The sequence below is a fragment of the Leptodactylus fuscus genome, chromosome 3, assembly GCF_031893055.1.
Source record: "Leptodactylus fuscus isolate aLepFus1 chromosome 3, aLepFus1.hap2, whole genome shotgun sequence".
NCBI lineage: Eukaryota > Metazoa > Chordata > Amphibia > Anura > Leptodactylidae > Leptodactylus > Leptodactylus fuscus.
In genome coordinates, this window is record NC_134267.1 from 170,429,674 (window position 1) to 170,455,615 (window position 25,942).

Consider the following 25,942-nt stretch of genomic DNA (forward strand, 5'->3'; position numbering starts at 1 on the left):
GCAAAGGTATACATACATGTGTGGTCTGTGTATGGGGGCACTGTAGGCAACAATATTCTTTTTAGTATCTACTAGACTGCAAGTGAAAGACTGTGTATATTCATTGATATACCAGAGAATATAGTACACCCATGCCATAAAAGTTCTCTTTTTCTTCTGTTTGGCTATGCAATACAGCATTTTCCACGCTACTTGTTAAAAAGTTAATGTACCATTTAGGAAGTATTCTTTGTAACTTTCACATTACCAGCAATACAGTTCAGCTCTGGTAGTTAATGACTAATCCTGTTCTCTATTTCACAGTATAGAGTCTACAGCTTTAGCCTTTTATTCTTTTGCTAACTTATGGATCCAATAGCAGTCACTCTAGAGTTGTAACTAGGCTTACCATCATCCTGGGCAAAGGTTCATTTCACTGTCCTTTCTCTGTATCCAAATATGTAAAACTGGTTTGGTGGCATCCCTCTTATAACAGGGTACAAGCGCACAGCTACACCCATGAGTTACTCTATTAATTGGTTTTAATCTGACACCAAAACACAGAAAATGGAAAATATTTATAATATGGGTATGTGACACATACCTTGTAACCCTTGTCCATGTAAGGGTGCGTTCACACGGGGGGTGATTTCGGCACCGAGGTGGATTTCGGCACCGAGAGTGACGCGGAGAGCCGTCTCACTCTTGAGTAAAAATCCACCTGCCACGACTGTCGCGGTTTCCTACAGTCGCGGCTTCCCCCTCCAGAGTAGGCTCAAATGAATGGGCTATCTCCAGAGGTTGCTGCCGCGAGGCGGACACTGCGACTCAACGAGCCACGGAATCCTCCTGAAGAAAGGGCAGCACGCTTCTTTTTGCCCCATAGAAAAAGTAGCCTGGCGGTCTCCATAGACCACCATTGTGAGGGAGCGGATTATGACGTGGATTACGCACCATAACCTGCTCCCTCTATGCCCGTGTGACCTAGCCCTAAGGTACATCCATGTACAAGAGTTGTAATGTCTCTGGTAAAATATACAACCAGTTTTTCTGATCATTAACAGTTTCTTTTATGGTTTTTCAGTGGGGAATTTTTATTTTTTTTATGATTGAATTAAAAACTTAAAAGAAGCCGTACTCACCAATGTTTGACTGTTTCTGGTCCAATACTGACCAAGTTCCTGCTGGCCTTTACTCTCTAGTCCAGTCTTTTGAAACCTAGAATTTGTCCGATAGCGGGCTGCCTAGCATATTCTGTGTGTTAGGACAGGACTAGGAAGGAGAGGCCAGTAAGGATTTGATATGCGTTAAAAGCATAGTAGAGAGGGGTAAATGGGTAGTTTTATGTTTAATCCATTCTGAGCCTGTTCGTTAAAGAAAAATCCAGGGTGGAGAACACCTTCAAACTCAAATAACACAATAGGGCTGACAATTTAACTTACACTAATTGATATAACAGAGAAAAAAAAGATGAAACATACCAGTACACCGAAAACATCATTTTAATTTATTTTATAGAAAAATGGTTTGTATCAACACAAGGCTTAAAATAATTAATCAGAATACAGCAATGGGGAGTAAAAGACATTGTTACATAGTGACAATAATAAAATAGTTTCAGAATTGTGTCTTAAAATATTATTGTTATTCTTAAACATACAGTGTCCGTATATCTAACAGTAACCATCTTCTAATAATGTTTGCCATGTAATATTGTGCAAACCAAAACCATGTTTTTAACAAACAGAAACAATGTAAACAGACATTAGATGTTATTGTGTTTCTGTCTCTAAGATATGCAGAATTGTAACAGTGTGATAAAACTTTAGTATTCCCCTATGTTACAATTGTACAAAAATAAAGTAGCATTTATTTAACGTAACTCTTGCAAATTCAATTTACAATATAGTACAGCATTACATAATTACAGGTATAATGATTGATAAAAAGTGGTTATAATTAGGTTTACAATTGGTTTTGCATATTAGCAATTCACATTGAAACAGAACTTCCGCACAAGTCTATTCAGACACATACAATTAGCTTAGTGCTGCCTTCATAGTTATTTATTAGTACACGTATACAGTAGAAGTAGAGAATGTGCTGACAAACAATTAGTGAGTTAGATAACTCAACAGGCCCTAGATTGTATGTACTCTAGGTGATCGAAACTAGGACTATTGAGGTCTGCAATGGCAGTGAGACATAACTTCTGTGAAGTTGAACATCAGTTAAGAATTGGTAGGTTGACATTTACATTTTAGAATTAAAGTGTATATCCAAGTACAATAACATCCATCCTTTTATGGAGGTCTATTGACATTTTGATTACATATCTATATCCCCAATGGATAATAAGGCATTTTGTAGATCTTTTCTGTTATATTTTCCACTGAAGATACCATACATTGAAGCTTTGTACAGCATCCTATGATCTGCCGTGTACATATGTTTAAACTGCTTTAGCATAGGTTTATTTAAAGTGAACCTATGATTATATATTAGTTACATCTCATCAGAATCACTCCCTTTTACCAGTGTATGCACACAGGCCACAGAGGCTGCGCTGTAGAGAGGACTAAAATTTACCATGGCTTTCCTGCCAGGCCATCAGCAGAAAACTAAACCTGCATCACTATATTAAAAGGAGTTTTATGAGCTTTTGATATTGATGACCTATTTGTAGGATAAGTCATGAATATCACAGCAGTGGGGTTTTGACACAGACACATCCACCAATCTGCTCAGCTGCTGTCAGCACCAGTTGGTACCAAAAATACACAGCAGATGGAGCCGGAATTAAATAATTCACTTGAATGGGAGCTGACGTGCAGTAATATGCCACAGCTACTACAGAGTGAACAGAGCTGTTGCTACAGCTCCTTCTACTGTGTACTTCCATGTCCAGCGGCTGAAGGTGTCGGGTGTGGAACCTCCATTGGTGTTATATTGATGACCTAGCCTAAAAATTGGTAATCAATATCAAGATCTCAGAAAACCCTTTTACAAATACTTGACAGAAGCAATGGTCTGCTGACAGTTTCAAAGGGCAGCAACCATTAATAAAGAATCCCGCTACTGCTCCTCTATTGGTTTTCCTAATAGTCACAAACAAAGCGTTACCAAACATGGAAGCACAATCGGGAAATGGTAAATATACAATTCCCTAGGATAGTGAGTGTTCACGAAAGATGAAGCTATGCTTTATGCTAGGGAGTCTGTCAGCACAAATTTTGGTTATAAGCTATAGGACAGATCACATAGTGATACCTTTATTAATTATGGTCTGATACCCCAACACTGAGAAATGTAGCCTTTTATAAATATGTAAATTAATCCCTAAGTGCTACTTGGGCGTCCCCTCAGATTCAAGTGCTCCCAGGTAACAATTGGGAAATCATTTCTATATGAGCTGAATTTATCAGAGTTGGAGCATCAGACCATGACAAAAATGGTATATGTGTTGAAATATGAGTGAATTTTTCTACAGAGCTCCATGTTAAGTTTATAACTGCCGTTCATGTTGGCAGAATCACTGTAACACCAAATATGGTAGAAGGTGGTAATATAATATCTTAATTAACAAGTTTCTGGACATGATATTAGAATTATTTGGAGGATATACTCTTAAACCGAAAGATCTCAATGAACAATCTGACAGATTCTGTAATGTGCCTGTATTAAACCTCTAGAAATTTTAATAAATGTATTGAGCACCCCCATGTGGTTGAATTTCTGTTGTGCCCCAACCAATAACATTGCCCCGAATACTGCAGTCAGTATCTGTTAGAGTCTTCACAATGTCCTCATCACTGAGTACATTATCCCACAAGTTAAAGCCTGTGATCTTTCCAGAAAATGATAATGACTCATCGAAACCTCCTCCTACACAACAACCATTCTTTTCTTGACCAATCTGGAATATACCTCTGTCAGGAATGATATGACCCTGGGCCACCCCATCACTTGATGCTTTATTTTCTCCATTGACCCATAGTGTTGTATTGCCGACTTCAGAGTTCCATGTGCCACATATGTGCGACCACTTTCCTTTCTGCAGCGCATTTTCAGCAGATATCTTGTTATCACCACCGACAACAAGTACCGGAGACTGTTCGTTGAAATATAGTTGGATTTCGTAAGGATTGCGCTTGGTGCCATATGAGAATACAATGGTTCTTTCCAGGGCTTCTGTCACTTTAGTCCACACACAGAAAGTGAAGGACTGGAGATTCATGTTGACAGGGTGCACACTTGCATAAATTTTGGGTGATCTCATTGGAAATAGTAATGATACATCACACCCTGAAAAATACAAAAACAATACATTATCACATAGAGAAAATATGAACTGCTTGACCTCATGCATCAGAGGTCATGTAGTGGACTCTTGCTAAGGCTAAATAGCTTATAGATGTGTGAAATAAATATTTTTCTGTGAACGTGCTATAAAGTATGGTTATGGATCTCATCCTTTGCTGTTCAATAAGTGAAATCTAGTGCAAATGTAGAAGGAATCTAGTTTAGTGTATGCTGTGGATTTAAGTATCCAGTGCGTTCCACTTATTATCAATCATTGTCCCATATAGGGCTTGCCAGTTACATTCCCTATCAGTATGTCTTTGACGGTCTCCACACGAGTCATGAGGACAGGAAAGTAGATCGTGAAGTACTTTCCTGTCCGCATGTTCCGTGCGGAGATTGAGCAGAAAGCGCACGGACCCCATTATAGTCTATGGGGTCCGTATGCTTTCATTGCACAACGCTTGCTTCGGTAGTCCGTCCAGGACTCCCCTGAACGGATTATCGACGCAGATGTGAATGAGGCCTAATGCATTGCAGTAGAAATAGAGCATGACCTATATTTTGAAGGTCTGTTAGAACCTGAATATAGTACATAACCCCCATTCACAGACAGTGAAATTATTGAAAGGATTTTCCAGGCAAAAAAAAGGTCTGTTCGTGCTATTAATCGGTTAATAAATGTAGTGTTTTGAGTGATTTCTGGGTTTCTCTGGGAGATCCTAGCATCTTCTGCATTTGTTTAGAGCAGGGATAGGGAACCTTCGGCTCTTCAGCTGCTGTGAAACTACAACTCCCAACATGCTCCATTCACTTCCATGGGAGTTCCAAGAACAGCAGAACAAGTATGCATGCTGGGAGTTGTAGTTTTGCAACAGCTTGAGAGCCATACGTTCCCTACCCCTGGTTTAGAGGGTGCAGCTTACTGCTGCCTTAGCTGATGCAATGCATTCTAGTAGTTGTAGGCTCTCACAGTATCTCCCTCTCACTCCCCCTCTCTCTCTAACACTCCTCCCTGTCTCCATAGCTATTCCTCCCACTGCTAGCCCTTCCCAACTCACTCAGCCCACCCCCATACCCTATTACACTTTAGCTATTTTCTTCTTGTCCAGGTTTCCTTTTGTGGGAAAAAGCTTTTCCTCTTTTGTGACTGCCAGCATGCAGTAGTCCTGGCACTGTGCTGTAGACTTCACTACATCTCTATTGCACAGGCCCCATGTTCACACTGCTACTGCTGTTCATCCTGGGAAGGGGGGGGGATCCGTTTCACCCTCTCCGTCTGGAAACCATTTTTTTTTTCAGCAGACACAAAGTTCTGCATGTAGGACTGTGTTCCCTGAAAAAAAAACAGTTTCCAGGTGGAGAGGGTGAAAACGCTCGGGGCAGTCACCTTTTAAAACCCATTCAAATGAATGGGTTCTAAAGCCGACCGCTCGCAATCCGTCTGCTGTCTGGTTTCCCTCGGGGTTTACAGCGGACACCCCGAGGCAGACAGCAGCGGCAGTATGAACGCTGCCTAAGCTAGGACTATGACTCTCTTGTGCATATGCGGGATGATGTCAAGGAAGAAGGAGGAGCCATTCCCCACACAAGGAAGCCTAGACAGGAAGAAAATAGATAAGTATTATGGATTGGATGAGGGGGAGTAGTAGTGACGATCCGTTTCCAGAAATGGGAAAATAGATTGTCACTGGGTGACTGCCCCATGGATATGGGTAAATATACATTTTTAATTAATTATATAATTTAGAAAGTAGGTGGAGGGAGGGTGTTTACATTAGTGTAGGAATTTATATTTATTCCTGACAACCCCTTTAATGTAATATTCACTGTAGGGTGAATATAGGATAATGAATTCGAGCTCTTCAGCCAATCGCTAACACGTCTGCTGTCCTGATAACTGAGTAGTTATTTAGGATATGGAGATCATTGCTACAATTTTATTTTAATGCAAGTTAATGAATGTTAGTTTTTTGGAATAGTCCTTCAACTATTTCTCCCGTAATTATTCCCTTTCTTATGTATTAATGACATGGCCCAAGAACTGCAAGACAAATCTGTGGTGATATAAAACTGTTCTACACATAACAAAACCCTTTATGATTAGGATTAAAATAATAGATAAAAGCAGTTAACCAATTTGATGGCTTTTAATGTGCTGAGGAACTCGCTGGATTAAAGTACAGGGGATCATTAGTTTGTCATAATGAATAAAGTGTCACTACATTAATGAAGCTTACAGGGGGCTCCCTAAAGGGAACGTGTCTGATTCATTTCCTGTTCAAGGAGCCATTGTGGCTTTAAATTATCCATGCTTGTAGCTGGAAGAATGAAAGTTTCAACCTTACCCATTCTTCTAAAACAGACATGACATATTGCATTTCAGTGTTTAGATTTAAGGTTTCTGAATCTTTTCCTCAAAGATATTGAAGCCATTTTTTCAGATACATGCTCAGAAATGTCAGTAACACTGTCTAACACGGGCTATTTAATTAACAGACGCTCGACTGAGAACGGTCCGGCTGAAACTTAACACAGTTCTGTAAAAGACCAACCGGCAAAAGTGTGATTAGAAACTCCCTTAAGAGCGGTTCTGGCTCTTCTCCAAGTCTTATGCTAAATCAAAACCAGTTGCAGAAGTTCTATACAGAACTTCAATGTCTGAGTCACATTAAAAACATATAATGTCAATGCAACTTCTAGCTATACAACAGAAATTTTGCTTTATTGTACTTTTGCCTTTTCATAGTACTGTTGGCCCAAATCTTTATACCTAGTTATAATGTAACTCTGTACGTGAGTCCACATAAATAGATTAAGGGGTTAAACACCGTACTGAAAACAGTTGTTCTCATTCAACTCTTTTTCTAAATATCTGCTTATGTTTCTTATGATTTGAAACAGTTCTGTATCCCTGTGGTAGGATATGCAAAGCATCATTGATCCTAAGAAATTTTGTAGCCTTAGGGTATGTTTAGATGTGGCAGATTTGTTGCAGAAATTTCTGTGACGAATGTGCCATATGTGAACATAACCCTTATGAGTTATCCATGGCAAGGAAGTTTTATAAGCTTCTGTGAAGCCCATGAAGCCTCTTCAGTTGTTTTCAGATGCTTCTGAAATCAAATGTCAGGATATGCTACAAGCCACAATGTTTACTCCAAACCATAATTTGGTGCTATTTGGGATTCTAGATTATATTTTAACTCTAGATTACGGTACTCACCTATTTTTACGCTACAGGTCCACTGACCTGAGGTGGGTCCAAGCAGAACAGTAGCCGATCATGTCTAAGAGTTAAACATATGTTAAGACATATTTAAATCCACCCAGTTCAGCTCAGGTCCCCTTAGGACCAGGTCCCCTGAACGTACCGTTCACATGGTGGAAAATGAAGAGAAATTCTTCAGCCACGGGGACATCGCTATTCCGTCATGGCTTTCCTCTGCTGATTAGGCCTGGGTGAATTGGCCTAATCACCAGGGACTCCCAAGCTGAAGAATCCGCGACAAGATCAAGCAGGACATTGACTTTTTCTTCATCCTGCTGCAATCTCTGCCTAGGAGGTAGATTTGGGGTGGAATCTGAAGCCTCCCTAGTGCCCCATACAGTATAATGCCACCTTAGTGCCCTCACACAGTATAATGCCCCCTTAGTTCTCCCCAATCAGTATGATGTCCCCAAAAGGTATAATGCCCTCTTAGTGGCCTTCTCATGGTATTCTCATGTACTATTGGTGCTCCCAAACAATTTAATGCCCACCTACAGTATAATGCTTCTTATTGGCCCCCCCATACAGTATAATGCCCGATTAGTGACTCCCACACATTATAATGTACCATTGGCGCTCCCACAAAGTGTAATGCCCATTAATGCTCCAATACAGTTTAACTCCTCTTAGTCTCCCTACACATTTTATGTCACTTTATTGTCCCCAAACAGAATGACACTGGCATCAGTCAGGAGAAAGACTGACCTCCTGACCCGTGATATATTAGGCAGCAAGGACGATCACTGATTCCTGCTGCTGTTACTGTAATGCATCAGTGCTACAGCAGTCAGAAGTGCAGTTGTTCTCCTGATAGACGTCATTCCTTAAGTAAACCTGCTCTAGACCATGACTTAAAGCTTGTTCTGGGACTATGATATTTATGACTTATCCTAAGGAAGTTGAATCAAATAAACTGTTATTTCTATCAGTCTAGAATGTAGAAGAAATCTTTTAAGTCTTGGTAATTTATTTCTGCAATTTTCTGCAACTTTCTTTCAGTTATGTAGATTCCTGAAGTATGGCATGTATGAATGTTTTAATGTAGAGTCTGTGCCAAGCAATTTGCCAACAGAAAGACAAACCTAACTGATGACAGGAGTCTATTCCTCACAATTAGAGATGAGCGAACACTGTTCGGATCAGCTGTTCCGAACAGCATGCTCCCATAGAAATGAATGGAAGCACCTGGCACGTACACTTTGCCGGCGGCCGGTCGCCGTACCAGGTGCTTCCATTCATTTCTATGAGAGCGTGCTGTTCGGAACGGCTGATCCGAACAGTGTTCGCTCATCTCTACTCACAATCATTGAGTCTACCATTAATTCTTCTTATCGCAAAATATTAAACAAGAAAATATGAGGTTTTGTCCAAATCATCATTCAGCTAGAAAACAATGAATGGCTTCAAAATAAAGTTATAACCTGAACACTTTAAGGAAAAAAGGCATCAAACATCCTTGAGTATAAACTAAACTTGTCATCATGTAAGTGCTTTACAATTTGCAGGCACATGTTACAGAGTAGGAATCACTCTTTCTGTGCTCTCTTTAAGAGTCCGCTGTGTTGTCTTATGGCTGGCAGTGTTCCCTGTATGAGCTCACAGAGATGGCTGTCAGTCAGGGATGAGGACCTCCCGCTGGACTCTCCTGCTGGCATATGGGACTACATGTTTATTGAGACAGGCTCACTTTCACTAGGACCTGTCACCAGGTCTGAAAAGCCCTATGACATACATCATGTTACTGCCTTCCTGAGTATTTTGGTATTTGTTGTTTATACAAATCCATTCAGCCATTCCAAAAATATAAGCCCTTTTAATGTTCATGCATATTAGGGTGGACTAGCCAAGTGGATGGTGCATGACATACAGCACACAGAGGCTATACCTTCAGTAACCACAATGTTACTGTCCACTTGGCTAATATCCTTTATGTTACAACAACACTAAAAGCACTTATGTGGAATGGCTGAACTTATTTGGATTAACAAAGCATCAAAACACTCAGGGTGACAGCACTTATCAGATGATGTATGTCATTGGGATTTTCACAAACATTGTCAGGTCCATTTTAGGCGAGGAACCAAGTGGGACAAAACTGCAGTACAACAACTAATGTATTTTACGTTATTGCCACAGATGAATATGGATTCCTCACGGATTAGTTTTTTAATGAAGTTCTAAACTTGTTAAAATTGGGAGAACCTGTGGATAGAGTGTCAATTTAAAAACCCCTTAAGGGTATGTTTCAGTTGCGGCATTGCGCTCCGGATTAGGCCTGAAGAATGGGCTCAATCAGGAGGGAGCCTCGCGCCATGGACACTGCGGCTGAGTTAGCCGCGGAATCCATGGCAAGATAAGGCAGCTCGCTTCTTTTTTCCCTCTACTAGCTAGCGGAAAAAAGAAGCAAGCTACCATTGAAGTCAAAGTTTTTCCCCAATATATGCAAAATGTTGAAGCTAAGCAGCTATATCATTCTTTTCTAAAGTCTATAATGTCTTCTGATGCTGTATACTCCATTACTTTAAATTGTAGCAACTATCTCCTTTAGGCTACATTCACACAATCTTTTGCATGTGCCAGGTCCATTGCAGATGATATCCGTTTGCTGCCCATGCCTCCACGGCCCAATTCAATTTTTTCAGTGTGCCTGCAAAATGGACAGGTATAGGACCTATCCTTAGTTTTGCCCCAGGCTCACAACCACATACACGGGCCCTTGATAACACACAGGCGTGTGTATGAGACTATAGAAAGAAATGGGTCAGTGTGCTAGCTGTGTTTTTCAATGTAAGCCCAATACAAGAATATTTGACACCCTGGAACGGATGAAATATCAACAGAACCTTTAGGGCTCGTTCACACAGGCACAGAGGGGGTGGATTATGGCGTGGAATCCATGTGATAATCCACCCCCTCACAATGGTGGTCTATGTTGCCGCTAGTGGAAAAAAAGAAGCTTTCTGTCCTTTCTTCAGGCGGATTCTGCGGCTGATTCAGCCGCGGCGTCCGCCTTACGGCAGCACCCTCCGGACTAAGCCTATCCATTTGGGTCTAATCCGAAGCAGAAAGCCGCGATGGGATGCCGTGCACTGCAGTGGCATCCATTTCTTGGCTGCCGCGACGGAATATACACACGCGGATTTGCGTGTGAACTAAGCCTAAAAGGGTTGGCTAATTTCAGAAAATCTTAGGAAATCTTTTTGAAGCATGCATTAAACCAGTTTAGTCATGCCCCCTACTATGAAAGTCATATCTTCCCAGGGCATTCAGCTCTTCTCCACAATATAGCCACAGACAGAGGATCATGATGCCATATACCTTACCTTGCATCCTCCAATGTACTACAGTGAAACAGATATAGAGACCGGTGTTTTCTAGATTAAAGCTGATGAAGATTTCAGCAATCATTTACGCCAGAAAACTGGCATAAATGATCATAAATCTGGCAGGACCAATGGGCCCGCCTACAGCACGCCCATGCCATGGCCCCTTTTTCAAAAAGTAACATGGGTGGCTTTAAAAAGCCAGCTGCAAATCGTGTCTTTATTATGCCAGAAAATTGGTCCTGTTGTGTTCAGGAGTCTAGTACAGGTGCCACATGTTTCCAGGGAGGGTGCAGAGCGACATGTCTGATCACATGACTTACAGCTATATTATGGATGGCAGCAGTGTGCAGTCAGAAGATAAAGGTTTCATAACAAAAAGGCATGGCCTAGCGAGTTGCCAAAACAGCACAAAACGTATGATAAAGGCATGTCAGCAAGTTGATTAATGGTAATGTCCGTTTTCAGACAAACATTGAGAGACAAAGGTTATTGTTTACATAATGAAAAGTTAAACAATTTTCCAATTTATTTTCTGTATCAATTCCTCACGTTTTCTGGCTCTCTGCTTGCTGTCATTTATTCGTACTCCCAGTAGATAAAAATCAGTCCATGTCCATGTGATATACTGTCCATGGTCATGTGATATACTGTCCATGGTCATGTGATATACTGTCCATGGTTATGTGATATACTGTCCATGGTCATGTGATATACTGTCCATGGTCATGTTATATAACACACAGGTGCCACTCATTATAGTCACAGCACAGTAATCAGACATCTGCCTGGTAATGAGTCGTGCACCTGTTTGATCATCACATGACCATGGACTGTAAATCACATGACCATGGAACGTAAATCACATGACCATAGACTGATTTTTATCTACTGGGAGTAAGCAGTGATAAATTGATACAGAAAGTATATTGGAAAATTGTAGAACTTTTCATTATACAAGCAATAACTATTGTCTCTCAATATTGGTCTGAAAGGGGACAACTGCTTTAAATTCATGTCTCGAAACTATTTAATCAGAATTTCTTAAAGCAGCCAACCCCTTTATGCTTTTTATAAGATGGCTTATTAAAGGGAACTATATGGGGAAGATTTATGAAGACTGACAAGTTTAAGGCCAGTCTCCATAGTCCCTGTTCATACCTCCTGATAATTGAGGCTCACCCTCTCTCAGACCAGGCACCTGTACTGAAATCAGATTAGACTAGTTTTCAGACATCATTTATGCCAGCAAAAGATCATAAATCTGGCAGTGCAGGTGGCCCTTCCCAGGTTATGCCCCTCGCCACACCCCCTTTCACAAAAATGCTGAAAGCAGTGTGTAAAAAAAAATACAACATTTCAATTTCCTGTGAAAAAACTGACTAGTGCAAAACATTGTAACTTTTTCACTGCCTTGTGAATGTGTGATCAATCAGCCCCAATGTTTGCATGGGCAACCACAATAATTTCCCATCAGGTCATGTAGGAGATGCAGCCTCTAACTTTTGACAGATGCTCTAGAATATGGAACATTATGCCCCTTCCAGACCACATTATGACAAATCCTTCTTATGAGCGACATACTTTGGTGACGCATTGGCATAACATTCTACTTTCTCTTGGCACTAAATGGCAAACTAGGGTTAATTCATTAGAGACTCTTCTGTCGGCTAAGGAGCAGGAGATGCAGCCAGTCTAATCCAAGTGACAGGAACCTATGTTTTATCATGGTGAATGACATGTTGGCTAATTGCCAAACTACAGGAATTGTTTAAAGTGCGGTTGCAGGAATCCTGGAGACACGTCATATAATGACATACTTCCTGAGAATAATCCTAATCCTTGTGTTTGCTCTTTAACATTAACCACCAATTATAGTAAAGCTTTAAAAAAAGAGGAAATGATGATAATTACAATCTTGGGTCTTAGTTTTTATTGGGGGGGGGGGGGCAGTAATCCTATTATATTCCAATGAATTTTAAAATTAACATTGAATTTGCTTGAGTTACAATGTTTTAATAAAGTATGTACAGAGAAAAGTATTAGACATTGTATGTACTCCAGAAATATATTCTGTCGTACTTAAGCCAGCTGTAGTGAAGACTTGGTGTGTCGCCAGCTGGACGTCTCGCTCTAAGTTTATAATTTACAAAAATCACAATGAGGTAATGTTACTCATGATATACTATGCAGTCCCAAGGAAAGACTAAAATTTAGAGTTACTGAACTGTATTGGTTTGTTTTATTCTTCCATACATTTAAAGAAAGCTTCACACTTACTCATCTGACATGTCACTGAGACATATAAGATGTGCTACGTGCAGGTCTGTGTCCTGTAACCACCACTGATCACTAAAACAAATGGGCCACTTGTAAAGGTGAACCATCCCTTTAAGGTAAGACAGTAATCTAACTGGAAGCTTTTAGATCTACAACAGTCCTCAATATGTCATTTATAATACTAGTCTTCATTATATAGGTCAGAGGGTTCCTTTAGTGCTCCTTTAGTCATTGTGGCAAAGGTGTGCAACATTTGCCTATCTTGGGTAATACAAAAAGGAGTGGTACCAAGATCAACACTTTTCACTTATCTACCTTATAAGTGACAAGTGTCTGATTCCTGGGGGTCCCGCTGCAGATCAGGTAATGGAAGTTCTGCACCCTCTACTGACTGGAGCAGCAGTACAACATACAAACTGCTGCTCCATTCAAAGTCTATGGGGCTGACAAAGAGAACTGAGTACAGTGCTAGACTGACTTCATCACTTACATAGACTTTGAATGAAGTGGCGGTGATGATACTCAACCACTGCTACATTCAGATAAGCAATATGGGACCTCTATTTTAGTGATTGTTGGTTGTCCTATAGGTGGAATCTCAAGTGTCAAACACTTATTATCTAACCTGTTTATAGGTGATAAGTCTTGGTCTGCGGATAAGCACTTTCACATAATTCTTTAGATTTCTTTGGAAATACATTTTGAAGGATTCATGTCACACTTCTTTGTCAGTGTGCACAAACGCACGGTAGTTTATGAGTTAATCTATAAACCTGAATATATAGGTTCAGTATAGTTGGTTTACGGACTTCTGCACAGGTCATTGTAAAGCAGATTTACACAAGACTGACTCTTACTGACTCTTATATTCAGTCATGCATATGGATCACATTAGAAACATTTTGCTTTATATCGAAAAACATCTCATTCTTTAGAGAAGATTTCTTTGTGGAAAGTGTATGGCAGTGCCCCTAGTTTACTCATATAAAGGAACACCTCTGAGACAGCCTCCCAAACTTGCCTTGGAAAGTGTTCTTCTGGGAGGTTGTCTTCACACAATGGATGCCCAGTATGCATAATGAATGGTGGGAATGAGTATCTGTAATTGGAAATCTGGTCTGGGTAAGCGATGGTCTACTCAAAGAGGTGGTCTTGAGAGGTTACACTGCAGCGTTAACCATTCATTATTACAATGCTGAACACAAGCAAATCACTGACTCTGTGGCTTAACTTATTATAAGCATATATATTTACTGGTATTTACTCTATTCTTTGTTGAGTACTCTGTAGGCTATACACCATGCTGATTCTGCTGTTAGTTCCATAGCACTGTTTAGTATACATGGCCCCTGACTCAGTGTGCAGCTGCCAGAGCAGTCAGATTACATATCCAGATGTTATCTGTAATGTAGATATATAACATTACACATTATTGACCTTATCATATCTGCACTAATGAGAAATTCTATCGCTTTTCTGGAGTTACGCAGCCTTTCCTTCTGCTTTTTTGAGTCATAGGCAACGGCTGATTGAATGCAAACTCATCTGTGGTGAGAAAGATTACTCAGCATTTTCAGCTACATGAATGTACTGTTCTCCGAATCGCCACCCCCTCCTTTTATATGTCACTTTATAGGTTAGCAGATCATACATATCTGGTTACACTCTTGGTTCAGGTAACTTACAGTACCTAAAAATACAGTTGCCCATTCTAAAAGCTGTAACACAAGTTAACGTTCTAGTTAGATCACTGTGATGTGATATAAATCAGAGGTCTGTGCTGCAAACATAGAACCGGTGGTAACACATATTTTAACCCTTGACTGGGTATCATGGTAATGCTTAGTTAAGGTTATATCAGAAGTTTACCTATAGTCATAAAAAACATTAACACAGATGTTACAGTTGTACTAAATAACAAGTTCAGCTCTGCTACATTGAAACGTATATCTGCTACATCTGTAAACATTAAAAACTTATGTTTAAAACATGCAGATAAATACAGTATATGGTACTCCTATTTAATACTAGGTATTACCTGATGGTGTTTGGCGTTGGTTGATCCAGTCATTTAACTGCTCGATCAATAAATCTGTATTTGTCACTTCATTTCCTTTATCTGGACATTCAACTTTGTTTTGTACAGCTTCTTCCCATTTCTTTAAAGCATTTTCAATACGGTCCAGTCTTTCTCCTATGTCAATGCTTAAGACAGCAGATTTTTCCACATTTTGTCTTATAGTAGGATCAGGCTGGCATTTTGAGTCCAGTAGTCTTGAAATGTCTGAAGTAATGCTGCTAAGACAGTCACTACAGGAGCCTGATGTGGTTTCTGTCCCAAGATCTTCTTTTACTGTCTGAAGTTCCGCCTTAACTTCTTCAACATACTGAAGCAGCATATTCTGTCTCATTTGAGAGTTCTCTAACATTGTCATCACTTTATCCCATCTTGAAAGGTCTTTGGCTTGACATTCTGTTAAAGTTACTAAAATATAAAAATGTACATTATAATTGCCTCTAATTGATTGATTTATGTAATGTCTACAATCTTATCCTCCTGATTCATGCCAAAGTAGATATAATATAAAACATTGAATGAAATGTAGAAACATTATACTCTGCGAGTATATAAAGACATACCTAAAATAAATCAGTGCTAAAAAGCAATATTTATATAAAGAAAATAAATGACTTGCCTTCTCCAGTGACCAGTATCTGGTTGTCGAGATCCTGGACTTGCACAGCTATTGTTAGTGCAGATGATAAGCACCAAATAGTGCAAACAAATAGCTTTAGTAGCATCATGTTCTCTCCCAGGCTTGCACACACACAAGTTCTGGAATAGTGCACGGAGTTGCCTTTGTCCTAGTGATGTTGTCTAAAGCATACCAGAACGTGGCTGTGCTCAGACTGAGGAGGGAGCCCCTTAATAAATGCTTATAGAGAGCCAGGTGAATCACTACCAAACTGCAGTATTGCTCAGTGGCAGTATTATGTGGAATATGATGTCATGTAATAAGAATAAGAGGGTGGGTATCAGTGGAGGTATGGCAGTTACACAAGCTATGCTTAATGGCTCATGTGGTGGGTGGGTTCAACCATGCAGAGAAAGAATGGGAAACTTGTATGGGGTACTATAAATCACTGGGGAATTGTGAACACAAAACATCAGGGAAATTTCTTCACTCCATATGTGCTTTAGAAATACTTTTCCTTGCACACATTTCTGCCAATGTATATTACTCAATGCAGGCTTGTATGCAGGGTCTCATAGGATCATAAATTCTTAAAGATGGAATATCACAAGCAGTATAATTCTATTGTAGTCAGTTACTTTCCTGGTAGACTAGGAGTTATATATCTTTGCATTATTCTATCACTAGCCAACAAAAAATCCAATTACACAAACTGTTGTTTAGGACTTAAAGTGAATCTGGCAAAGATAACCTGATTTACTAGCTATATGACTTTGTATCCTGATCGCAAATCTGCTTTAGTGCCCATTGGTTTAGTGTCTCAGTGGTTAGGATTTAAGATGGTTCTCCTTGTCCAGCAGTCTGCTGTCCCAGTCTGAAGTGTCGAAAAGTCTGAGGTCCTTCTTTCTATTGTCCACTAGTTTCACTATTTCACATATCACTATTATGTAGTGTTTTCATATCACTATTACTATTTTCCACTGATTTGGAGCCCCATAAAGTTCTTGTTGTCTAGTGCTCTATTCTCTAATGTCCCAAGTCTCTTACCTGTCTACAGTCTACTACATACTCTTCTCTTAAAGAAGACAGAACAGCTGTCACTGAATAGTTGCTATTACCTTAAGTATTAGCAGTAAATATCTGCTGAATGGATAACATTGTCATATTAACCAAAGACAGTCGAGACATTATCCATAGAGTTGTCTAATGAAGAAAAGCTGCCCACAGTTATTTCATCCGCATGTGCCCTCTACTACACATGTGGTAAGATGTGATGGCGTTTCATATACATGACTATCCATGTAATGCATTGGCAGACCATCTTTAACAGAGTGGGCCCAGTGGTCCTCCCCTTAGGCTCATAAATGGAAACCCAAGTCAGGAATTTTTCTCTATAATATTGAACCTTTCGGACCTTCACTGTTTATGTCAGTACTTGAATGGTCTAGTCTATTTCCAGAAAGTTGTAGATAGCTTACAAACTTCTTACATTATGAAGTTACAATTATATTGGAACTGGACTCGCTAAACTGCAATTCATTTGCTGCTGGCTGAAGTACAGTTCTGAGTTTGAGGGGTTCCCTTGTACTCATCTTGTAATAACTGTGTACTGTACTTCACTGCAAGGAATCCCTAAAATGTGATACCTTACCAGTAGTGCAGCCTATTAGCAATAAGTAGCCAAGCTCTAGCCAGAAAGATAACTATAGACATAGAGGGAGATTAGAGATAGAAACAAAGCCAAGGTCAATAACCAGAGAACTACAACAAAAACCAAATGCATATTTGAGAAAAGAAGATCCGCAAGGAAGTACTGTATCACTAAGCTGGAAATGAAAATTTTATTGGAGAGTCATAGCAGAGCTGACAAGATGACCCATTACATCTGAATAGCAGTAGAGCTCAGGACTAGGAATTAGCTATTGCACTGCTGAATGAATATGGTAATCAAAACAAACAGGAATGTACAGGAGCCCAGAGATGTATGTAATGTAGAAGTTGTATTTGAAGGCAGTCCATGTATTGGGACCCTCAACAAAGCACTGCCCCCTTCTATACCCCTTGGTCTCCCTCAGCTTCAGTTCAAAGCTATGCATTATAAACCATTATAATGAAGCATCCAGCCCGACAGACAGTCCATTACACTTGAGAAAAGGCAATTACAAGCTCGAAACGCATTGTGTATTCTTGGACTTTTAATAAAGAAGGTTCGGTTATTTATCCATTGAGTGAAGTGCAGTGATCCTTATTTCTTATTGTCCCTGGCATTTGATTGACACCTATGGTGGCACAGGTCCTGCGGCTATACATCATCTAGGGAGGAACTCCCCCTACTAAGTGGTTCAAAGGTTTATATGGTTGTTGTGGAATCCTCACAACCATTTAAGGTGAGAAGCTTCTCTGCTTGGTTTTATACCATCTCATCTTACGATACTTTACCATGTACAGCTCGGTGCTGTTTGTGTTTCATCACTTTTATCATAGGAAGGGACTATCGCTCAGTTGTGCCCTACCGCCTAGTGTAGCAGAGGCAAACAGGTAGGAACTGGGGACGGGTTCAGTGTTAGGACACTGTCTTATTGTTCCTTTCCTCCCAGGTTTAACCAGAGGCTACTGGGTAATTGCTCATCTAGCAATTCCCTAACGAGATAAATACAAATTTCCAACTTTCTAATATCCATTTATTAAAATAGTCATAACTACTGCTTTCAGCATCTAATACTTGCACATAAGCCATTCAATAGATCACTTGGTCTGTGTTTTCATTGTGCTGCCTCATCTGGCAGTAATATGGAAAAAATAAATATCCTGAATTGATATCCACATCCTCCTTGGAGCACTCAATGTGAATTGAATAGGGAATAATAATATATTAGACATTTACTACTGTATCAGAGCAGAAGTAAAGAATGTGGTGTTTTATGATCAATAGTATATCTGCTATCACCTAGGACTTGGTGGATAACTGCACAAGCACTATACTGTCTGACATTATGCTCTAGCATCAATTTTTACAAACAGAATATTTTTCTCCAGAGCTTTGGATTTTTTTTGTGTTCTGGATGAGATCAAAAGCAACTAACACATCTGCCAATAAAAGTAGCACATATAAAAGCTATGAAGTGATATATTTAATTCCTTTTTAATCCATTATTTCCGTAATGAGAAAATTATACAGGTGATTTTATAACAAGCTGCTTTCCAGTTATTGCTGGTAAAATATAAAAAAACAAAAAACTTGAGCGTCTTCAGTAGTTGACACCTTTTTAATGGCTAATTAACCATTAAAAAGGGTATCAACTACTGAAGACTCAAGTTTTTGTTTTTTATATCTCCGAGCCACTGGCTAACACGGTACAAAAACAAACATTTTCCTTATGGTAAAAAATAGTGAAACCTCTTTGAGATGACCACACAAAATTGCATGAAAAAGTGACCTTCTAGAGAGGTGGTCTTCTCAAAGAACATGGCAAGTATGCAAAACTGAAAATATGTCACAGAAAATGAGGCCTATGGGGCCACACAGTGGCTCAGTGGTTAGCACTGCAGCCTTGCAGCACTGGGCCCTGGTGTTCAAATCCCACCAAGGGCAAAAAACCATCTGCAAGGAGTTTGTATGTTCTCCCCGTGTTTGCATGGATTTCCATCCCATATTCCAAAAAAGACGTACTGATAGGGAAAAATGTACATTGTGAGCTCTATGTGGGGCTCACAATCTACCGTATTTTCCGGACTATAAGGCGCACATAAAATACTTCGATTTCCTCAGAAATCGAAAGTGCGCCTTATAGTCCGGTGCGCCTTATATAAGGCTTGAAGCGGCGGCACGCGAGGAGTTAAGCGGCGGCCGCCGGCAAAGTCTGCATGCCGCTTCCATACATTGCAATGGGAGCGCGCTATTCAAATAGTATTCGTTCATCTCTAACTATTTGAATAGCGCGCTCTCATTGTAATGTATGGAAGCGGCATGCAGACTTTGCCGGCGGCCGCTGCTTAAAGAGATTCTACTAGAGATGAGCGAGTACTGTTCGGATCAGCCGATCCGAACAGTACTCGCTCAACGCTAGATTCTACCATTAAAAGAACCTCTTCCCCCTAACCACGTCGGAATAGCCTTAAAAGACTATTCGTCTCTTACCTTTCCCATAGCCAGCGCCGCCTTCTCCCTGAGCTGTGTTCGCGCCTTCCGTGTCGTCTTCTTTGGGCCTCATGGATGACGCATGCGCAGTCGGCTCTGGCTGCGAGAGCCTGTTAGAGCCGACTGCGCATGCGTCATCCATGAGGCCCAAAGAAGACAGAGACGGAGCTGCGGAAGAAGGCGGCGCTGGCTATGGTAAAAAGGTAAGGAGATTATTCCGACGTGATCAAGAAGGAAGTTCTTTAACTCCTCGTGTGCCGAGCGCTTCCATTCATTTCAATGGAAGCGTACCATTGAAATGAATAGAAGCGGCTGGCACGCGGGGGGTTAAGCGGCCGCCGGCAAAGTCTGCCGGCCGCCGCTTTCAATCATATAAGGCGCACCGGACAGCGCTGCGCCTTGTAGTCCGGTGCGCCTTATATATGGACCTAGGCAGGACTATAAGGCGCTCATGGGTAATGCGCCTTATAGTCCGGTGCGCCTTATAGTCCGCAAAATACGGTACATTTAACAAAAAAAAAAAAAAAAAAAAGAAAATGAGGCCTGTGCAATGAGATGATATTCTCTAAGAGGTCTTTTGGAGAGATTTCATTGTATGAATACCTACTATACTCAAAGCTGAAAAATTAAGATGGCTATCAATATCGATGCACTTAGTATGGGCAACCTAGAACACTTGTCCCACGTGATTACAATGAAAAGCAAAAAAAAACTAAAAGAGGGTCTTTGAAATGTGCAGAGGGTGATAAGATGGGGGTAACTATGGTCAAGATTTGGCAATAAATATAATCGAAATGTTAAGAAACAAGTACAGTACATTACTTTAAGTACTTTTCACTGATAGTGAGTTACAGCTTGCAGTTTAGCTTTTAGATGCATTCACAATTCTGCAGGCTTCAGAGCTGAAATCTCCTAGCATAGGATGGTCAGCTTGTTCTGTGGATTTATACTACCACACCATGTGATGTAGTAAAAAATAGAGATGAGCGAACACTGTTCGGATCAGCCAATCTGAACAGCACGCTCCCATAGAAATGAATGGAAGCACCTGGCACACAGACTTTGCCGGCGGCCGGCCGCTTAACCCCCTGCGTGCCAGCTGCTTCCATTCATTTCTACGGGAGCGTGCTGTGAGCATGCTGTTCGGAACAGCTGTTCCAAACAGTGTTCGCTCATCTCTAGTAAAAAACAAACAATCCCACTGCATCTCCCTATCTCCTAACTCCCTCCAACATAAATACAGGACACCTAGGATATTTAATAAATATAACAAACCAGTATATAATAGCATCCACATAACACCCCATTGTCCCAACAGTGAGGTCCCTTAAATAACCTTAAAGAGGAACTTTTATGTCCACATAGATGGGTGGTATTACATATTTCTAGAAAGTTGACAGTGTAATACCACCCATCTCTGAGGACATGAAAGGTCCCCTTTAAAGAGGAAGGAAGTCTGGCCTACTAGTTCCTTTTATTTACCACATCCATTGCTTAGCTCAGAAACTAACTCAACCCACAAGAGTGAACAAAACTTAGCCCATTAAACAGAACCCACTCTTGGGCCAGTCCAAATTCCCCCTGTAACAGTGATAGTTATTGGTGAGTGCAGAGCCTTAACTACTCCCCCATGGCAAAGCCCCATTTCCATCTTAAACATACCGCACCTCTTAAAGGGATTCTACCATTAAAAACTTTTTTTTGTTGTTGTTGACTCATTGGAATAGCCTTGATAAAGGCTATTTTTCTCCTACCTTTAGATGTCTTCTCCACGCTGCCATTCGGTTAAAATTCCGTTTCCTGTCGGTATGCAAATGAGTTCTCTTGCAGCACTGGGGGCAGGCCACAGGCCTCAAACAGCACTGGAGGCCTCCCCAATGCTGCGAGAGAACTCTCCAGCGCTGCCTCCATCTTCTTCAGAAACATCCTCTTCATGCGTCTTCTTCTGGTACAGGTGGTGAAACTTGTAGGCCTCGCGCAGTGCCAACTGCACATGCCCACAGGCCACAAGAAATGGGTGGCTTACTTACTTACGCCCCCAGTGCTGCTTGAGCGCTGGGGGGTGCCCCACGGCTGCGAGATCTCATTTGAATACTGAAGGAAAACGGAATTTTAACCGAATGGAGGGGCAAAGATGACATTTAAAGGTAGCAGAAGAATTGCCTTTCTTAAGGCTATTCCAACGTATCAACGACCAAAAAAAAAAAAAAAAAGTCTTTAATGGTAGAATCCCTTTAAGGGCAGTCTTCACCCATAATTTCATATTCCTCAATGGTTTCAGTCCATCTTGAATCTCCGTCATGGTGGCCTCCCCTTAGGCTATGCCCTAAGTCCCTCCAGCCTTACTTTATTGATCCATGGCTAAGTTGCAACTACTACCACGTTGCTTACCGTTTTCAGTGACAACTAGCAGAATGTGACTGCAGCTCTGGCTGCAAGATAAGTGATGCAATGTACTTATGAAGTTACTCAGCTTTTTGCAGACTTTATCTATGGCTTATATAAACTATAAAATGGCGCTTAGATATGACTATATCCATCTTTAGTAACCATTTAATATGAGTAGACAATAGATATATTTAACTGGGAAATGTACAATATTTTAACACTTTCAGAAAGTTCAAACATATATATTATGCAGGTGCTACATTGAAGCTAACACTTCATCTTCCCAACAGGAGCAGGTGACATTTTACTTAAGAAAACTTAAAGGAACAGATGTGCTGGGCCATTGCCATTGTAACATTGTAATTCAGGGAATTCAGATTCCCCTAAGTATTCAGAACATAGCTAGTAAAATGTCTAAACTCATAAAAGTCAGCAGCCCGGTATACACAAATAATGACAAGATTTAGTCCTTTATGGAGCAACATTGTCCTTTTTAAGAAAAAATATGGAAAGGTTTCACCATATTTCACCCTTTAAAGGTTAAATCTCATCAAAATACACTTCAAGAAGAGGTTGTCACAAGACATTATAAAGGGGTTATCCACTTACTAATACTGATGCCCTATCCTTAGGATAGCTATCTGTGGGAGTCCGATAGTTGGGATCCCCACAGGGCAGCTGTTCCAAGAAAGTGCAGATCCTGATAATGTATACATGCTGGGAACCATACTTCTCACTCAAGCTGGGTTCACATCTGCATTTGGTTCTCTGTCCGAAATCAGTTTTTTGAAACTTTGTCAAAATCCTGAAAAGCTGATTTCCAAAGGTTTTTTTTTTAAACCCATTGAATTCAATAGCTGTAAAAACCAAGCGCAGGAATGCGTTTGGAGCATTTCCGTTCGGTATCCGTTCTTTTGGGAAGGAAAAAAGATAGACTTGTAAGACTGTTTCTCTGAAAAAAATAGTATGGATAGAGCAGGTTCACATTTGCACTCCGGTCTCCGCTTTCTGTTGACAGGAGATGGAAACCCGGCAGACAGTGTCCCCCCATGAGCGCCCGTGAGCATTTAGTGGTCTCTGCGGTGAAACCGTTTTTTTTTTAACCGGACGCAAAGTCCTGCATGTCCAACTTCGTGTCCGGTTGAAAAAAACGGTGTTGCCATGGAGACCACAAAACACTCACGGGTGCTCATGAGCGGACACTTTGCAAACCCATTCAAATTAATGGGTTTGAGAAGTGACTGCCGGTTTTCTTCTCCTGTCCAGTTTCTTGGGCAGAAGACGGAAACCTGAAAGTGGAGACCGGGGCACAGATGTGAACCCGCCCTTACCAGATGGACAGAAACCAATCTGTTTTTTTTTTTGTTTTGTTTTTTTAACATTGAGGAATCTATGGAAAATGGATTAGAAACAGATAATAATCAGTTTGTGTCCGTTTTGCATTCTGTTTTTCCTTTTGTGCATGCTCAGAATGAAGAAGGGGAACACGGCTCATGGCTGGACACAGTCTGACAGGTTTCCGTCTTCTGTCTGTAAAAGATGGAACCTGAGAACGGAGACTAGACACTGTTGTGAACCCAGCGAAACCATTTGGAATCCTTTTATTACCAAACCATTTTTTGTTTTGTAAATGGTTTGCAAACATATGGATAACAGATGCAAATGTGAACCTAGCATTACCGTATTAAGTGTGGGTGATGGCTTTAGGTACTATAGTTCCACACCATTGAAGACTCCTTGCAGATGACTGGTGTGGGTCAGTGTGCTATCCATTTATTTCACGGATAGCACACTGACCAATTCATTTCTATGGGCCCGTACACACGACCGTGATTTTCATGGTCCCGTGTGCGGGGTGACAGTCCGGGCCGCATCAGATAGGACAGGTCCTATTCATGTCCTATTTTGTGGCCCATGCTTCCTTGGCACCTATTCATTTAATGTGCAGCCCATGCTTTTAATTCACAGCAGGCTGGTTGCAGCACAGTCGTCTGCAACTGGCCTAAGAGACACCAATGCAGAATCTAAAGCCACTTCTACACTTTGTGCAGTGACTTAGCAGCATGGCTCTCAGCATGTAAACATTACCTGCAGCTGTGCTGTCCCAATATAGCTGATCTGTGGGGCTGATGGCTGTTTGACCACCACAGACCTAATATTGATGGCGTATTCTAAGGATAGGTCATCAATATTAGGAAGTGGTTAACCAATATTTTGAATGGGAATTCATGTTGCTCTTCATTTGCTACAAATTTTTAGCAGAAATGAGAAATTCAAGGATCAGATTTCTGCTGTGGATTCTGCTGCAGAATTTAATTGTGAACATTCCCTAAAAGTATAATGTATTCATAGACGTAAAGTCATAGACTGAAAAACGGAATAGTGCATTTCAGAGTAACCTGTCAATATATATATTAAAGGGGTATTCACAACTCATCCATTCACCATCTTGCTGGCTGTGTGCTCTGTTTACTTCTTGGTTTTCTTGGTGAATTGGTGGGTGGGGTTTCACTTGCTGTCTCCCAGACAAAGATAGCTCTGCTAGCTCTCTTCATAGCAGGACATGTTTGCATTCAGTAATGAGGGATGGTTGTAAACAAATTAGCACAGTATCACTGGAAGATGCACAATATGAAGCAGATGTAGCAGAGCTGGATTTGATAGGTGATGAGAATCCCAAATTTACATGCTACAAGAACAAGAGTCAGCTTGCAATAAACTCTGTTTTAGATCTGTGTTTACATATAGAGGTAACAGACTCCCTGTCTCAGCCCTTATCAGCAAAATTCAATTAGCAGACCTGAGAACTGGAAGAGCAGGAGATAAACAGCTTTGAAATACAAGCTCCAGAGCACTCAGCTCCCCCTCCCGTCCTGAGAGCAGGGAGCTACATCACTTGTCCTGGCTGGGGAGATAAGACCCATCCCCAGGTTGGTTATGGAAACGCAGTGTAAACAATGAAGTGAATAATCTAAGATAATAGCCAAACAAAGCAGTTTTGCTGAAGCAATGTATTTAGGAAAAGTCTTAAATCCACATAAGCTAGTAGTATAGATAGGATCCTTGAGATGGGACAACCCCTTTAATACATTCACTGGTCTAAGAAGCAGAAAGCCCACATGAAGCCAAGTAGACAAAGGCTAGAATTTTAATAGAACCAACATTTTATGCTGTTCGGCTTGGAATTTCATACTTAGCTGTACTGTCTGCAGTATGTTCACACTCACCAGGCTTTCTGCTGGTTTCCCTATTGAGTGTATGTCTGTTCCAAGCTATGGTATACATAATTAACCTAGGCTTATCCTAATCATGGGACCTATGGAAATATCTCATCAATATGCATTAGCCATGGGAAGAAAGAGGTCCCTGAGGTGTGCTGCATTGTAAAGTAAGAGCAGTATATGTGATCTCTTCATTTATCATTATTTATTATAAATGTCAAATGTCTGTCATATAGAAGTAAGCTAAACACAGGACACCATGTCAGCTCTACTGTACGTGTTATGATTTAGCAGTGCGGAGCTCGCCCGCCTGGCCTTTTCTTTCAGAGTTCAGAGCCCCGTTT

At 40.7% G+C, this 25,942-nt stretch overlaps 2 protein-coding genes across 2 annotated transcripts in view; one reads left to right on the forward strand and one right to left on the reverse strand.

Annotated features, from left to right (window-relative positions):
- Nucleotides 1-25,942, forward strand: part of VEPH1 (ventricular zone expressed PH domain containing 1) — a 261,145-nt gene that overhangs the window by 28,245 nt on the left and 206,958 nt on the right. The window lies entirely within an intron of this gene.
- PTX3 (pentraxin 3) lies at nucleotides 1,531-16,130 on the reverse strand. Its single transcript, XM_075268749.1, has 3 exons — nucleotides 15,852-16,130; nucleotides 15,194-15,640; nucleotides 1,531-4,284 (listed from the first exon to the last, which is right to left on the reverse strand). The coding sequence occupies exons 1-3, from the start codon at nucleotides 15,958-15,960 to the stop codon at nucleotides 3,677-3,679; spliced, it is 1,164 nt and encodes a 387-aa protein (XP_075124850.1). The 5' UTR covers nucleotides 15,961-16,130; the 3' UTR covers nucleotides 1,531-3,676.

Bases quoted from the DNA above. Each gene is read 5' to 3' on its own strand.
- PTX3 (XM_075268749.1), bottom strand. From the start codon at position 15,960: ATGATGCTACTAAAGCTATTTGTTTGCACTATTTGGTGCTTATCATCT. The intron at 15,641-15,851 runs GCAAGTCATTTA...TTTATATTTTAG, and splicing joins GATACTGGTCACTGGAGAAG to TAACTTTAACAGAATGTCAA. The intron at 4,285-15,193 runs GTAATACCTAGT...TGTATTTTTCAG, and splicing joins CCAACGCCAAACACCATCAG to GGTGTGATGTATCATTACTA.